The sequence below is a fragment of the Ovis aries genome, chromosome 1 (assembly GCF_016772045.2).
Source record: "Ovis aries strain OAR_USU_Benz2616 breed Rambouillet chromosome 1, ARS-UI_Ramb_v3.0, whole genome shotgun sequence".
NCBI lineage: Eukaryota > Metazoa > Chordata > Mammalia > Artiodactyla > Bovidae > Ovis > Ovis aries.
In genome coordinates, this window is record NC_056054.1 from 127,742,070 (window position 1) to 127,758,919 (window position 16,850).

Genomic DNA, 16,850 nt, shown 5'->3' on the forward strand with positions numbered 1-16,850 from the left:
GCGGGACTCGCGCCGGAAGTCTGAACGTGGTGGCTCGCGACTGACCCGGCTGTCAAATGATTTTTATTCCCCTCCCCCCCGCCCCCGGCGCTTCCGGTAATTAGGTACATGTGCGCTCAGTCTTGCGGACTCTTTGCGACTCCGTGCACTGCAGTTCATCAGGTTCCTTTCGTCCATAAAATTTTCCAGGCAAGAATACCGAAGTGGTTGCCATTTCCTACTCAAGGGATCTTCTCAATCAAGGGATCAAACCCATGTCTCTTGTGTCTCCGGCATTGGCAGGCGAGTTCTTTACCACTGGACCCACTGTGGTTATTGGGTTATTTAAATAGTTCTAAGGAGACTTCCCTGGTGGCTCAGAGGTTAAAGCGTCTGCTTGCAGTGCAGGAGACCTGGGTTCGATCCCTGGGTTGGGAAGATTCCCTGGAGAAGGAAATGGCAACCCACTTCAGTATTCTTGCCTGAAGAATCCCATGGACAGAGGGGCCTGGTGGGCTACAGTCCATGGGTCACAAAAAGTCGGACACGACTGAGCGACTCTGGGTAAACAGTTCTAAAGTATTGGTACCTGGGGGTGGTCAGACATTTGAGTCTCCTTACTCAAACACATCACATTTGAAGGGGGACATTTAAATTTTACTCATTTTCCCGAATTCTGACCAGCCGGCCTTCTAAAATTGAGTATATAGTCTGGAAATAACCTTGCTGACAAGGTAAAATTTACAAATATTTACTGTTTATGCATTAGAAATAGGTTAAGTGCCAAGCCCTCTGTAAAGTGAAATAAACATAGGCTTTGGTCGCCTTGGAGTTTAGTCCTATGCAGAAGACACAATAATCGCTAGGGGAAAAGATGCAGGTCCCAATAGAAAAGCAGGCAAAGGATATAAACAGGTAATTCACAATAAAAACATGATATGAATAAATAGTTATCGTTATTAGTAATCTGATAAAAGTAGGTTAAGAAAGGGGCACCCTAACCTGTCGAATTGGCCAGAGTAATGATGGTTAAATTTGGGGGGTAAACGGCTCTCCTGCTCTATACTGCTTATATAATTTTTTAATTTAGCACAAAGACCTTTTTTTTCCCCCCCTTTTCTAAAATGGCCTTAGGGCCATTGTACCACACCTAGAATGCCATTCACTTTTGAGCTTTTAATTCTGTTCACACTTTAAAAGTCACTTTCACATAAAGAAATTGGCTGAAAAACATAGGTAACATGGCTACCCTATCGCTCACATCACCTTATTTTACTTCTCTACCCAGCATTTATCACCACCTGGTATCTTTGTTTCATAGTTACCTATGTATTTACTCCCTGCCCCACCACCCTGACCTTAGGTGTGTGTGTTACTGTCTTAACTGACTCTTTTCGACTCCATGGACTGTAGCCCGCCAGCCTCCTGTGGGATTTCCAGGCAAGAATACTGGAGTAGGGTGCCATTTCCTTTCTCCCCTGCCCCAGAAACAAGCAGACCTAAGCTCTTTGAGATGGGGGCATCTTTGTCTTCTTCTATATCTCCTGGCTATATCTCTAGAACCTAGAAGTATTTGGAACATAATGCTTAATACTTACTAAAGAAATTCAGTCATGAGAAATGCTGGTACTTGACTATTCACACCTTACTCATAATAGCCAAAAAACTGCAAACAGCCCATGTCTCCATCAAAAGAGGAATGGAAGAACTAAGGTATAGTCACTGAGTGGATACAGCTAAGGAATAAAAGAAATTACTGATACACACAAGAACATGGATACACACAATGAAGCCTTACACAAAGGTACCTACTGGATAATTCCATCTCTATTAAGTTCTGCTGCTGCTGCTAAGTCACTTCAGTCGTGTCCGACTCTTAGCAACCCCATGGACTGTAGGGCACCAGGCTCCTCCATACATGGGATTTTCCAGGCAAGAGTACTCGAGTGGGGTGCCATTGTCTTCCCCGTATTAAGTTCTAGAACAGGCAAAACTAATTATGGTGTGGAGGAAAAAAAAAAAAAAGAGAGAGACTAATAGTTGCCTGTTGAGTTCCTTGAGGACTGACTGGGAAGGAATCTGAAAGAATTTTCTGGGGTGCTGTAATGTTCTACATTTTAATAGGATTTGAGTTACCAAGGTGTATGAATTTGCCAAAACTCAGCAAATATACATTTAAGATATATATTTCCTTTTTACTTAAAAAAACCCTACATAATTGAAATCCTAATGTTATGTATGCTTAAGTACTTAGAAGTAGACTAATGTCTGCAGTTTACTTTGAAAGGCATAAGAGATGGGATGGCTGAATTAGATTTATGACAAAGCTAGTTAGGCATTGTTGAGGTCAGTTTCTTAACCTTAGCACTACCAGCATTTTAGACCAGCAAATTTTTTGTAGGGGGGAACCCTGGTGTACCCTGGTGCACCCTGCTAAGTTGAGCAGTATCTCTGGATTCTACCCATTAGGTACCCAAAGCACACACCTGTCCAGTTGTGACAACTCAAAATGTCTTCAGACATTCCAAAAATCCTTTGGGGAGCAAAATCAACTTCCTCCTCCTTTCTTTGTGAATTGCTTCACTTGAAATTCTCTCAACTTTGCTGTAATGCTTGAAATGTTCCATAAAAGTTGGAGAAAGATTATTTAATGACACTGAAAAATGCTCACAAAACACCATGTAAAAGATGAAGCTATGAAGACCTTTAAAAACATCTTAAAAAGAAAAAAAAAATAGCAATGATAGTACCTAATATTAATACCAGCTTGTGCTGTACTGGGCTTAGTCGCTCAGTCGTGTCCGACTCTGCGACCTTATGGACTGTAGCCCGCCAAGCATCTCTGTCTATGTGGTTTCTCCAAGCAAGAATACTGGAGCTGGTTGCCAAGCTCTCCTCCAGGGGCTCTTCCCAACCCAGGGATCAAACGCCGGTCTCCCGCATTGCAGGCAAATTCTTTGCGGTTTGAGCCGCCAGGAAAGACCCAATATCAGGCGATAAATCTTATGAGATTTCTACAATGAATATGTAACATAGAGGAAAAGGTACATTGCGTATATTTAGTTGGTTAAGAAAAACATCTTTTAATTACTCTCGTGTTGGGGAGTCAGCTTAAAACTGTCCTTGATCCGTGGCGATAAATTTCTGTGTTGGCACAGGGTCCTTCCTAGGGTCGCCACGGCCACCATCCACGCTCACCTGTCCCTACTGCCTTGCTACTCAGCGTCGTTCAGGGGCCAGCAGGACCGCTACTACCTGGGAAGATCTTAGGAATGCAAAACGTGGGACTCCAAGGCTACCTTCCGAATCCCATCTGCGTTATACCAAGATCCCCGAAGGACTCCGCCACAAGTTCGAATTTGAGGGGCGATGCTTCAGTGGACCATATCCTGACCCAGGAAACTTGCCGGCCATGCTTCTCACTGACAGTGGCAGCAGCTGGGAAACACGAATAGGGAGGAACAAAAACTATCCGGCTGTCAGAAACGAAGCCGGGCCCAGGGAGCCCGGTTTTATCACCTCCGACTTCCGGGACGCCCGGGCTTGAGAACGCGCATGCGCCCGTCCGGGAGGGCGGTGTCTCACTCTCCAGAGGCGGCGGGACCAAGGTTGTTTGTCGGCTTCCGGTTCGCTAGCCCTGGGATCCTTGAGGGTGTCTCCGAATAAGAATCGAGCCGTTTATGCAGCCAGGAAACGCGGGGTTACAGCACTGAGTGGGTCCATGGCTCGAGGTGAGTCTTCTGTCCACCTGCGGACCGGGAGTTCCTATGCTGCGGCGGCCCAGTCCACCGCTCGGTAACTCGGCGACCTGGTGGCCCCGCCTTCCCACTAACTTCTCACCGCTCATTGGTTAGAACTAGCTTCGTTTCCTGGCCCCGCCCACCCTCGTCTCTTCTACGCCGCGCCGCGCCGCCCCCTGCCCCAAACACACACACCCCACGCACATCCTGAACATGGTCTGTAGTTAGGATAGGGGCCAGGGGAAACTTTCTGAGTAAGTTAGGACTTGGACAGCCAAGTCCTTTAAAAAAAAAGTAGTCAAAATAAAAAAGAAAAAAACTGCAAGGAAAAAAGAAAGGAAGCTGATGTCAGTCTGCGTTCTTACAGTGATATTCACTAAAACCTTGAGTCAGAAAATCCTGTTCAAGGTGTTTCTGGGACTGAAACCTCGTCTACGAAAATAACTGGACAAATCATTTATTTGTGACATCACTTCGGTAGCTGTTCAGCCATACGTCGCTGAGACCCAAACCTCCAAACTCAATGAGGCCTGTTCCCAAATTAACTCACTCCCGGACTAACTAAATAAACGTGCTTTTAGAGAAATGCTCAGTACTCCCTAAATTACATCTTCAGTCAGATCTCTTATAAACGCCATAGTTGTTCATCTAGCTGCCTGCTGGACGTCTCTACTTACTAGGTGGCTTGATAGACGTTTCATTACCTAGTCTAAGACCAAACTTCAGATTTACACCATCTTCCCCATCCAAGTAAATGGCAGGTCCGTTCTTGCAGTTTTCTGGAAGCCTCGGAGTTATTCTTACATATCACATATAATTAATCAGTGATCCTGTTGGTCTACTCCTAGTACATGTCTAGAACACGAACAGTTGCTTACCACCTCCACTACCATACCCTAATCCAAGTCACCATCATCTCTCCTTCTATCATTGTAGTGCCTACCTGCTAACTCTGCTTCCATCCTTCTTCCCAGCAGTGTGAGCCTTTGATAAGTCAGACCCCTTCAGTGGCCTTCCATATCAGTCAGGATAAAACCCCAAATCCTGGGACTTCCCCGGTGGTCGAATGCTGCAAGATCCCCAGTGCTGCAACTAAGACCTGGCACAGCCGAATACATAATAAATATATCTTTTTAAAAAACCTAAATCCTAGCCATTCCCTGAGTTCCAACATGACTGCCCCTGATTTCCTCTCTAACGTTTTGTCCTAAAACCCTGCCCCTGGCTCACTGCTCCAGCCACCTGCTGTAGCATCATCGTGCTTCCTGGGCTATGGACATGCTGTTCCTTTTGCCTGGAAGACTTTTTGCTCATTTGAACACATGGCTTTCTTCTTCAATGCCTTCAAGTCTCGTTCCCCCGCAGTCACCTTAGCAAAAAGGCTGTCCCTGGCCAGCCTGTGTATAATTGAACCACCCCCAGCAACTTGCACGTTATCTTATTTACCTTCTTCATAACAGTTATTCACTGGACATATATGTGGGGTGCAGGGGAGCGGTGTATGAAGTGCTTCCTCAGTGCCTCAGTGGTAAAGTATCAGCCTGCAGTGCAAGAGCTGCAGGAGACGTGTGTTCAATCCCTGGGTTGGGAAGATCCCCAGGAAGAGGGCATGGCAATGTGTGTGTGTGTGTGCTGTTATCATAGTCTGCTCCCACTAGGTTAAATCTCTGACAGCAGAGATTTTTTTTGTTTTTGTTACTTTAGTCCATCATTACAGTCTTAGTGCTTGACATACAATAGGTACCCAAGAAATATTTGTTGATTGAATATAAAAATAGCAAGCTCTTTATGGCACTTGCTCTGTTGCCAGGCATCATTTTAAGTACTTCCCACACATCCTCATTTAATAACTTACAGCAGCCCTGTCATTCCCATTCTGGAGATGGGAAGAGTAAGGCACAGAAAATTAAGCCACCTGCCTCAGGTCACACAATTGGTAAGTGGCAGAGCCAGGAGTTGCATCTTGGCAGTGTGGCAACAAAGTATACTTAACCACTATGATAAAAAGCCAAGTAAATTCACCTCCTCTAATAACCATCTAACAAGTTGTTTCCTAGTTCCCCAACTCCAACAGGACTAGAAAAGATAAGGAATTCTAATAGTCCAGGGATTTTAAATATTTCTGAAGATATATATATACACATATATATATTCTGAAGATATATGTGTGTGTGTGTATACATACATCCCCTGGAGAAGGGAATGGCAACCCACTCCACTATTCTTGCAAGGAAAATTCCATGGACAAAGGAGCCTGGTGGGCCACAGTCCACGGGGTCACAAAGAGTCAGACATGACTGAGCGACTAAGTGCACACAGACACAAACACACGCACACACCCCTACATATGTATCTTTTGGCCTTACCACATGGTACAAGCGGAGAAAGCAATGGCACCCCACTCCAGTACTCTTGCCTAGAAAATCCCATGGACAGAGGAGCCTGGTAGGCTGCAGTCTATGGGGTCATGAAGAGTTGGACATGACTGAGCGACCTCACTTTCACTTTTCACTTTCATGCATTGGAGAAGGAAATGGCAACCCACTCCAGTGTTCTTGCCTGGAGAATTCCAGGGACAGGGCAGCCTGGTGGGCTGCCGTCCACGGGGTCGGACAGAGTTGGACAGGACTGAAGCGACTTAGCAGCAGCAGCAGCACGGTACACGGGGATCTTAGTTCCCTGACCAGGGATCAAGCGTACACCCCCTGCAGTGGAAACACAGAGTCTTAATCACTAGACCACTGGGGGAAGTCCCAAGGTATGGCCAGATTTAAAGGAACCATGACTTTCTCTAGGCTGAAAGTTCTACTGGAGCTAAAGAAGTGAAGGGCTGCCTGCAGGAGCTTGGTCATAGGTCATTGTCAGAATCCCACCAAAGCAGGGAAAGAATAATGAAGAAATACCCTGGCTTCTTTCTCCTCTCATCCTCCCACTTCCAGCCAGAGCACTGGCCAACCACAAGAAATGCAGAAGACTTGGGTGCTATAGGCTGTGGAGGTCAGCTGTCCAGAGTCCAGGGAAGGGTAAAGAAGGACCAAGAATGGGTTTAGAGGACAAACAATAAGTAGCATAAGGGAAAATATTCCAAACGATGAATCCCTGAATTATACCTGGGCAGCTGGACTTGTGAAGAAGGGACAGGTTCAGGTCCATGCTGTTTCTCTTGTGCTTTCTTGCCCTGCACACCTTTTTTCCCTTGGCACATTATGCCTCCTCCTCCCTTGTCTAAGTCTTTGCCTTCCTTTAAGGCTCAACTCAAATCGTGCCACCTTCCTCAAATCTTTTTTTGATGACCCATTTTATTGATCATGCCCTCATTTTAATCCTTGTGATAATACTCGTCACTGAACACTTGGCCTTTTTACCTTCACTGTTCTATGTTTTATTAGATATAAGTCCTGATCTTCAAACTAAATAGTTCCAGGAAGGAATGAAGGATGAAGCTCTACAGATAATAGCTGCCCAATCAACCTTTACCAAAGATGAAAAGGAAGTCCATGAAGACACCACCAACTGAAATAATGGTGTTTGATTCCCCAGAGTAAATTCTCGTTGAGAAGGTAAGCCATGTTTCCTCTGTATCAGTGGGATTGTTTTCCATTTATAAGCATAACTCTTATTCCTTTCTAGTGAATTTAGAGGTACTACACGCTAATCATGAACTTCAAGCAATATAGAAGCATACAAATTAAAAAATGAAAATCCTTCTCTTCTGTCAACCCACATTAGCCAACTGTTAGTAGTTTGGTGAATTCTCTTTGTGATTTTTTTTTTCATGTATGTGTGATGGTAAGAAGGAATAGTAATATTATTTATTGATTATTTATATTGTTCTACAACCTATTTTCATTTATTTTTTATTTTTATAGTCTACTATTTTAAGTAACCATACATCATGAACATCAATGTGAATATCCATTTTTTAAGTTATTTCATAATCTTCTACTGTTTGGATATACAGGGTATACAGGCATATCTCATTTTATTGCACTTTGCAGATAGTATGTTTTTTGTTTTTTACAAATTGAAGGTTTGTTGTAACTTGAGCACATCTCCTGGTGGTATTTTTCCCACAGCATTTGCTCCCTTTGTGTCTCTCTCTCACATTTTGGTAATTCTCCCAATATTTCAAACTTTTCATTATTACCAAATTGGTTATAGTGATCTGTAACCAGTGATCTTTGATGTCATTATTACAAAAAGATTATCATTAAGGTACGCACGTTGTTTTTTTTTAGACATATTTCTATTGCATACTTAACAGAATACAGTGTAGTATAAACATAACTTTTATATGCAATGGGAAATCAAAATATTTGTGTCATTCACTTCATTGTGATACTCACATTATTATGTTGGTCTAGAATTAAACCTGCAGTATCTCCAAGATATGCCTGTGTATTTACTTAACTCCTGTTCTGTTGCTGAACAATTAAGCCATTTCTGATTTTTTTTCTTATTATTAACAGTGACCATCCTTAGAAACACAGTTTTATGCGTCGGTTTTTCTTTAGGGCAGTTTCATAAGATTGGCATTTTTAAATCAGCTTTCCTTATAACAACGTTTCCCCCTTTTTCTTTTTTTTTAATGCCAACTTGATAAATTAAAAATATTATGTTAGAGGGACTTCCACTTTTCAGGATATTTTTCCTAGTCTTCCCCAAAAGAATCATGATATATATATATATATATATATATATATATATATAAAGGAGAACAATATTCTGAAAGGTGGAGAGAGGGTGGCAGATCAGTGAAGGACCTCAGGACCCAAGGAAGGACGTGATGATCACTCCTTTGGATATTTTTTTTTTGCCTCAAATATCCCAGACTTGACACAAAAAAGAAGCAACCCATTATAGTCTGCTGGTGTCATATTTTACCAGTGTCAGTAAAGTACAGAAACCTTATGTCACTTTTAATTCAATGATATAATAATCTTAAATTTTTCTTCTACATACATTTAGAACAACAGTCTTATAATTTGTGATTCAGCCTTCAGATATGTAGTGCCAATATTAAGAAACCCTGAAAGAGAGTCTAAAGTCTAGACTCTAGAGTTTCAACAAATTCATGTTTTCTGCGGCATACACAGAGCAACTTTCCAAAGTAGCTGGTGTTGACAGTTCTGAGCCCTTCTGAAGTTCTGCAGTTCCCTTCCCCACCCGACCAAGCAGTTAATAAAGGGAAAAAAGCTGAAATCTAAGTTAGCTGTGACTCATTCACCCCTTTCCATCTTCCCGTATTTTGTTGACAGCATTTATCTGTCATTTCTGTCCCTTTATATTTAAGAATCTATTCCTTTACTCTAATTTTAATGGAGGGAAAAGAGAGAAAGAGAAATAAATACATGTGCTCAGCCTCCATGTTTTCTTAGATGGCCCTGCACTTTCTTGCAAATGAAAATCAAGTTATCAAATTCTAAAAAATGTTTTAAAATCCTATTTTGGTTAGCATCTTGTAATCTTTATAACCTTGGAGTGGGGAAGACTCTTTTCCAACGAAGATTCAAAGTCCAAAAGCTGTAAAAGAAAAGGCTGGTGAGTCTGCCTCCTTAAAAGTAAAAACGAATGAATGGCTCACACAGACACAGAACATCATATAAAGACTATATACCAAGAATTTTTCTTAAAGCAGGGGACTGTGTGAAAATTTTAAACTTCCATGTAGCAACTTTCTGGAAGGCAACTTGACAATATCCAAACTTGTAAAATGCTGTACCAATCAGCCACCTCTGCAAACTTACTCTTGTGTATATATTATTCACAGCTCACCAAACTGTGTCTGTTTGTATGTGTGTGTATTCATAAAGTTCCATTATAGAAGTGTTCGTAATACCAAAACTGTGGGAAAAAACCCAGTGCCCATCAGTAGATATGGAATGCAATAAATTATGACGTATCTATCTGATTCACTATGAGTCAACCACCAGAAAGAATGAGATAAATCAATCTATGTGCTGACAGTGAATCAGTTCAGATCAGTTCAGTTCAGTCGCTCAATCATGTCCGACTCTTTGCGACCCCATGAATTGCAGCACGCCAGGCCTCCCTGTTCATCACCAACTCCCGGAGTTCACTCAGACTCACGTCCATTGAGTCCGTGATGCCATCCAGCCATCTCATCCTCGGTCGTCCCCTTCTTCTCCTGCCTCCAGTCCCTCCCAGCATCAGAGTCTTTTCCAGTGAGTCAACTCTTTACATGAGGTGGCCAAAGTACTGGAGTTTCAGCTTTAGCATCATTCCTTCCAAAGAAATCCCAGGGCTGATCTCCTTCAGAATGGACAGGTTGGATCTCCTTGCAGTCCAAGGGACTCGCAAGAGTCTTCTCCAACACCACAGTTCAAAAGCATCAATTCTTCAGCGCTCAGCCTTCTTCACAGTCCAACTCTCACATCCATACATGACCACAGGAAAAACCATAGCCTTGACTAGACGGACCTTAGTTGGCAAAGTAATGTCTCTGCTTTTGAATATACTATCTAGGTTGGTCATAACTTTTCTTCCAAGGAGTAAGCGTCTTTTAATTTCATGGCTGCAGTCACCATCTGCAGTGATTTTGGAGCCCCAAAAAATGAAGTCTGACACTGTTTCTACTGTTTCCCATCTATTTCCCATGAAGTGATGGGACCAGATGCCATGATCTTCGTTTTCTGAATGTTGAGCTTTAAGCCAACTTTTTCACTCTCCTCTTTTACTTTCATCAAGAGGCTTTTTAGTTTCTCTTCACTTTCTGCCATAAGGGTGGTGTCATCTGCATATCTGAGGTTATTGGTATTTCTCCCGGCAGTCTTGATTCCAGCTTGTGTTTCTTCCAGTCCAGCGTTTCTCATGATGTACTCTGCATAGAAGTTAAAAAAGCAGGGTGACAATATACAGCCTTGACATACTCCTTTTCCTATTTGGAACCAGTCTTGTTCCATGTCCAGTCCTAACGGTTGCTTCCTGACCTGCATACAGATTTCTCAAGAGGCAAGCCAGGTGGTCTGATATTCCCATCTCTTTCAGAATTTCCCACAGTTTCTTGTGATCGACACAGTCAAAGGCTTTGGTATAGTCAATAAAGCAGAAATAGATGTTTTTCTGGCACTCTCTTGCTTTTTCCATGATCTAGCGGATGTTGGCAATTTGATCTCTGGTTCCTCTGCCTTTTCTAAAACCAGCTTGAACATCAGGGAGTTCACGGTTCACGTATTGCTGAAGCCTGGCTTGGAGAATTTTGAGCATTACTTTACTAGCATGTGAGATGAGTGCAGTTGTGCGGTAGTTTGAGCATTCTTTGGCATTGCCTTTCTTTGGGATTGGAATGAAAACTGACCTTTTCCAGTGCTGTGGCCACTGCTGAGTTTTCCAAACTTGCTGGCATATTGAGTGCAGCACTTTCACAGCATCATCTTTCAGGATTTGAAATAGCTCAACTGGAATTCCGTCACCTCCACTAGCTTTGTTCATAGTGATGCTTTCTAAGGCCCACTTCACATTCCAAGATGTCTGGCTCTAGATGAGTGATCACATCATCATGATTATCTTGGTCATGAAGATCTTTTTTGTACAGTTCTTCTGTGTATTCTTGCCACCTGTTAATATCTTCTGCTTCTGTTAGGTCCATACCATTTCTGTCCTTTATCGAGCCCATCTCTGCATGAAATGTTCCCTTGGTATCTCAAATTTTCAGTGGATAGATCTCCAAAATATATTTGGTGGGGAGAGAGTTAGGAAGTAAGGACAAAAGATTTGTAAATATCACCCCTTCTAGATACATTTTAATGATATATTTCATTCTCTACATATATTTACAATTATACCACCATGATATATGTGTAATGCCTAAAGTGTTTCTGAAACACGAAAATCTCTGCCTTGGATAGGGGGCTTAGCTAGAGGAAGCAATCACCAGCAGCAAACTGTGTCTTCACTTTTAACCTTTCTCCGTCATTTGAATTTTATAATCTTGTAACTTTTTGCTGTTGTTGACATGTGTTACTTGAGCTATGGGATAATTAGCCTTTATTTTCTGTTTTTCACATTCTTCTGTTTTTTAAAAACTAATGAATATTAAGAGAAAAAAATGACCACACATCTAACTTTCTTCCTTATTCTTTTCATTCTGAGTTTCCAAGGTAACCAGACAGAGCCTCTCTCCTGGTTATATCATTGATATGACTTTTGACTACACAATTAGTTTACTTCCATGTAATTGCTCATTGTGGTATCTTAAGACGCCACATCAACTATCTATAGAGAAATCTGGTGCCTGGGTTTCTTTGGAGTTTTACCACTGTCATTGGGTTGTCCTGCAGTTTGGATCCCTGGTGGTGGTTTAGTCATTCAGTCACATCCAGCTTTTTGCCACCTCATGGACTGTAGCCTGCCAGGCTCCTCTATCCATGGGATTTCCCAGGCAAGAATACTGGAGTAGATTGCTATTCCTTTCTCCAGAGGATCTACCTGACCCAAGGATCAAACCTGGGTCTCCCACATTGCAGGCAGATTCTTCACCAACTGGGCTACCAGGGAAACCCCTTTCGATCCTTAGTATATTACATCTGAAAGTAACACAGAAGGTATTCTGATTAAATGTCATATTTTATTAAGATTTTCAGTAAGTACCCATGTTCAATATGTACCGATGTTGAGTTCTCCCAAGATTGTATTTATAAATGTCTCTCTTATCCTTACCTTCTTAGAAACTTCCAGGTACCCCGAAATGACTGAGATTGACCAGGCAGAGGCCCAACTCTCTGAGTTGGACCTGCTGGCCAGTATGTTCCCTGGTGAGAACGAGCTCATCATGAATGACCAGCTGGCTTTAGCAGAACTGAAAGAGTGCATTGAAAAGAGGACCATGGAAGGACGATCTTCAAAAGTTTACTTTACAATCAGTATGAATCTGGATGTATCTGAGGAAGCAGTGGTAATTCAGTGTTACTTTTGGAAGCATTGAAATATGTCTCAACTTAAAACAGCACTTAGGGCAATTTTTTTCTCTCTCTCTTTTTTTAATCAGGTGATGTTTTCTCTGGCCTGTATTCTTCCTTTTAAATACCCTGCAGTTCTGCCTGAAATTACTGTCAGGTACGTTACAGACCCTGACCAACTTTAGAGGTCAAAACTAATCTGAGAACAAAAGCACTTCTCAAGTTTGTTCTGAGAAAATTGATTTAATGTTTAATCCCATATCTTTTCCATCAGGTCAGAATTATTAAGTAGATCCGAGCAGGCTCAGCTGAACACGGATCTGACTGCATACCTACAAAAGAACTGTCTCGGAGATGTCTGTATACTGAATGCCACAGAGTGGGTTCGAGAACATGCTTCTGGCTACATCAGCAAAGACGTCACCCCATCCCCTGCTCCAGGAAGTACAGTCCAGCCAGGCGACCACGTTCTCACAAGGCTCTGGATCTACAGCCATCATATCTACAACAAATACAAAAGAAAGAATATTCTTGAGTGGGCAAAGGAGCTTTCCCTCTCTGGGTTTAGCATGCCTGGGAAACCTGGTGTTGTTTGTGTGGAAGGCCCACAGAGTGCCTGTGAAGAATTCTGGTCAAGGTTGGCTATCACCACCTTTTTTGTTGTTGTTGTGCTAAGTCTTCGTTGCTATGTGCGGGCTTTCTCTCCTCTTACAGCGAGTGGGCACTACTCTCTAGTTGTGGTCTATGGGCTTCTCATTGTGGCTTCTCTTGTAGCAGAGCACAGGCTTTAGACACGTGGGCTCAGGAGTTGTGACTTGCTGGCTCTAAGACGCCAGACAGGGCTTCAGGAGCTGTGGTTTGCGGGCCCTAAAGCATGCAGGCTTCTGGAGTTGTGCCTCATGGGCTTAGCGGCTTCACAGTATGTGGAATCTCGCTGGACCAGCGATCAAACCTGTGTCTCCTGCACTGGCAGGTGGATTCTTATCCACTGTATCACCAGAGAAGTCCAGGGTTTTCACAACTTCTGTATGCCTTGTCAATTATTACAGTATACAACATGATACTCAGTTCAGTTCAGTCGCTCAGTCATGTCTGACTCTTTGCGACCCCATGGACTGCAGCACGCCAGGCTTCCCTGTCCATGACCAACTCCTGGAGTCTACTCAAACTCACGTCTATAGAGTTGGTGATGCCATCCAACCATCTCATCCTCTGTAATCCCCTTCTCCTCCTTCCTTCAATCTTTCCCAGAATCAGGGTCTTTTTCAATGAGTCAGTTCTTTGCATCTGTTGGCCAAAGTATTGGAACTTCAGCTTCAGCACCCGTCCTTCCAATGAATATTCAGGACTGATTTCCTTTAGGATAGACTGGTTGGATCTCCTTGCAGTCCAAGGGACTCTCAAGAGTCTTCTCCAACACCACAGTTCAAAAGCATCAGTTCTTCAGCACTTAGCTTTCTTTATGGTCCAACTCTCACATCCATACATGACTACTGGAAAAACCATAGCTTTGACTGGATGGACCTTTGTTGGCAAAGTAACGTCTCTGCTTTTTAATATGCTATCTAGGTTCATCACAGCTTTCCTTCCAGAGAGTAAGTGTCTCTTAATTTCATGGCTGCAGTCACCATCTGCAGTGATTTTGGAGCCCAAGAAAAAAAGTCTGTCACTGTGCCATGTATCACATGATACTAGAGATGTGGAAATCCGTGTCCCTGAAGTCATATCAGGATTTAGTCTAAAACAGCACTCACATTTGGTCAGTGTACTCCTCTCACCTGACACACGGCACAGAGAAGATACTCTGTAGGTAGACATTAAATCCCGCCCCTGCCCACAACACTGTCTACTGTCCCCTCCATTTCTATGGATCTGATTCTTCTCTCAGCGATGTTGTAAGTTGTGGTTACCCTCTGGAACAAGATTTCTAATCTTATTTCTCTGAAAGTGAGAAATGAAAAGTATCAGTCGCTCAGTCATGTCTGACTCTTAGTGACCCCATGGGCTGTAGCCCGCCAATCTCCCATTTCCATGGAATTCTCCAGGCAAGAATACTGGAGTGGGTTGCCATTCCCTTCTCCAGGGGATCTTCCTGACCCAGGAACTGAATCTGGATCTCCTGCATTGTGGCAGATTTACTGTCTGAGCCACTAGGGAATCTTATTTCTCTACTGATACCCTAAATCACAAGCCCCTTCAAGAGGTCAAGATTCAGGAATTTCTACATTTGTAAAATGCTGATACCAGGCAGTCATAATAGCAGTAGATGAGTTTGGGGATGGGATATGGAGGAAATGGCAACCCACTCCAGTATTCTTGCCTGGAAAAGCCCTTATACAGAGGAGCCTGGTGGGCTTAACAGTCCATAGCATTGCAAAACAGACATGACTGATCACACATTACTGGAATCATATTAGATTAAAATAAAATCCATGTGAGATGAAAGGACATGTCTTTACTTCTAGGAAAAAGCATTGATAAATCTATTTTATAACTTCTACTTTCAGGGCTTTAGAGTACACATTTTCAAATTTTCTACTCTGAAAATTTCTTTTCAGGCTCAGAAAATTAAACTGGAAAAGAATTTTAATTCGCCATCGAGAAGATATTCCTTTTGATGGTACGAGTGAGGACATGGAGAGACAAAGAAAATTTTCAGTTTTTGAAGAAAAAGTATTCAGTGTTAATGGAGCCAGAGGAAACCACATGGACTTTGGTCAGCTGTATCAGTTTTTGAATGCCAACAAATGTGGGAATGTTTTCCAGATGTTGTTTGGTGTGGAAGGACAGTGAGCAGGGGAGTGGCTGAAAGCGTTTTGCCACTGTTGGTCTTTTGACTTTTTCCTCTCTTTTGCTTGAAAGATTTTGACTTTAGTCCCACTCTAGAATGTTAGGGAGGGAAAAAAAAAGGCAAAGCAATGTAGCAGAAATGCATCTGTTAAAAATATGTCATGATTAGAACTGAGTTTTAATTTATAATCTTAAAATTGTTGATAGACATTTCTTGACTTACAAGCTACCTATTTTGAAAAAGAAGTTAATTATATTTAATTATAACATTGGTGGTCCAACTTGCCACCCATTCCCAACCCCTTTCCCCTGTATCTGTCTCCACTTAAGAACCTGGAAAAGCTAAATGCTCACTGTCTCAGACTCTTGCAGCTAGGGTGGCCGGGGGACACAGCTTTGACCACGGAACCTCTGGGAAAACTTTTGCTTCCCTGATTAAAGTGATAGGTACAACTAGGGCACCTCTTCCGTCTCTTCTGTCACAAGCACCAAAATGATCACTAGAGCTGCAATCGTCCTTTCAGCCATGAAGGAAGGAGGAGTGAAGAGAGCCACAGAGATGCCAATCCTCAAGCAGTTGAACCACTGATCCAACACTAGCACCTGCCTATCTCTAGACAGCTTATTAAGAAATAAAACCAGTTTTATTTGTATTTCTGTGCCTGTTACTAGCAGCTGAAAGTGAGTTTGCCAATTAGATTTTTTTCAGAGTATTAGTTTTGCATGTACCCCATCCATTTGGTACAAAGACAGGTGGGATTTTTCTTAGACAGAGTTTGCAGTTCATCTCTATTTCTGTATGCTCATGCTCTGCCCTGCTCCTTGGCTTACCTCACAGAAGGCTTAGAAGACTTTTTAATAGGTCTCAAGCATGCATGGAATTGGTAATTTAGAGCATTTGTTTCTGGCAAATTGGATTTTGACACATTTTTTTCATTCTGCAAGTGGCTTTCTGTAAATCTACTTTCAGCAAATTGACCCACTCAAATAAACACACAACCTGGTTTTCGAGACCCTGCATAAACCAGTTTCAAAAGTGATGATTAAATATTTACTAATTGCTAGCACCCAAGTTGATCCTGTGTGTTGGGTGTTCCTTGAGTCAGACTCTGATAGAGGGACAGGTCGGGGTCAGGGGCACGATACATTGTTTATCTTAGTAAAACAGGCAACTTCTGTGGCCATCACTAAGTGTAGGCAGAAAACAAAAAGGGATAAAAGAACTACAAGGAAATGTAGATAGAACTTGGATATACACACATGGAAAAATCCAAATGGTGTTCATGGATGCAAGTCTTACATGCCTTCTCAGGTCCCCCCCCCCCCCTGCTGCCCGCCTCCCCGGTGCCCTGTCAGCTGCCCTGGAAATGCCAGGCCCTCCTCAGCTGCCACCACACAGCCAGATGGACCAGCTGTACCTTAG

The 16,850-nt window shown here is 42.6% G+C and overlaps 1 protein-coding gene and 1 long non-coding RNA gene across 2 annotated transcripts; one reads left to right on the forward strand and one right to left on the reverse strand.

Moving 5' to 3' along the window:
* Positions 1 to 617: 617 nt before the first annotated feature.
* Positions 618 to 3,809, reverse strand: LOC132658337 (uncharacterized). Its single transcript, XR_009597803.1, has 2 exons — positions 2,466 to 3,809; positions 618 to 1,957 (listed from the first exon to the last, which is right to left on the reverse strand). It is a non-coding gene; the product is annotated as an uncharacterized LOC132658337 (long non-coding RNA).
* RWDD2B (RWD domain containing 2B) lies at positions 3,551 to 16,499 on the forward strand. The gene is made up of 6 exons (XM_004002791.6): positions 3,551 to 3,710; positions 7,109 to 7,279; positions 12,407 to 12,633; positions 12,727 to 12,794; positions 12,912 to 13,274; positions 15,196 to 16,499. Exons 3-6 carry the CDS (start codon positions 12,427 to 12,429, stop codon positions 15,428 to 15,430), a joined length of 873 nt encoding a protein of 290 aa, XP_004002840.1. The 5' UTR covers positions 3,551 to 3,710; positions 7,109 to 7,279; positions 12,407 to 12,426; the 3' UTR covers positions 15,431 to 16,499.
* The last annotated feature ends 351 nt before the right edge of the window (positions 16,500 to 16,850 follow it).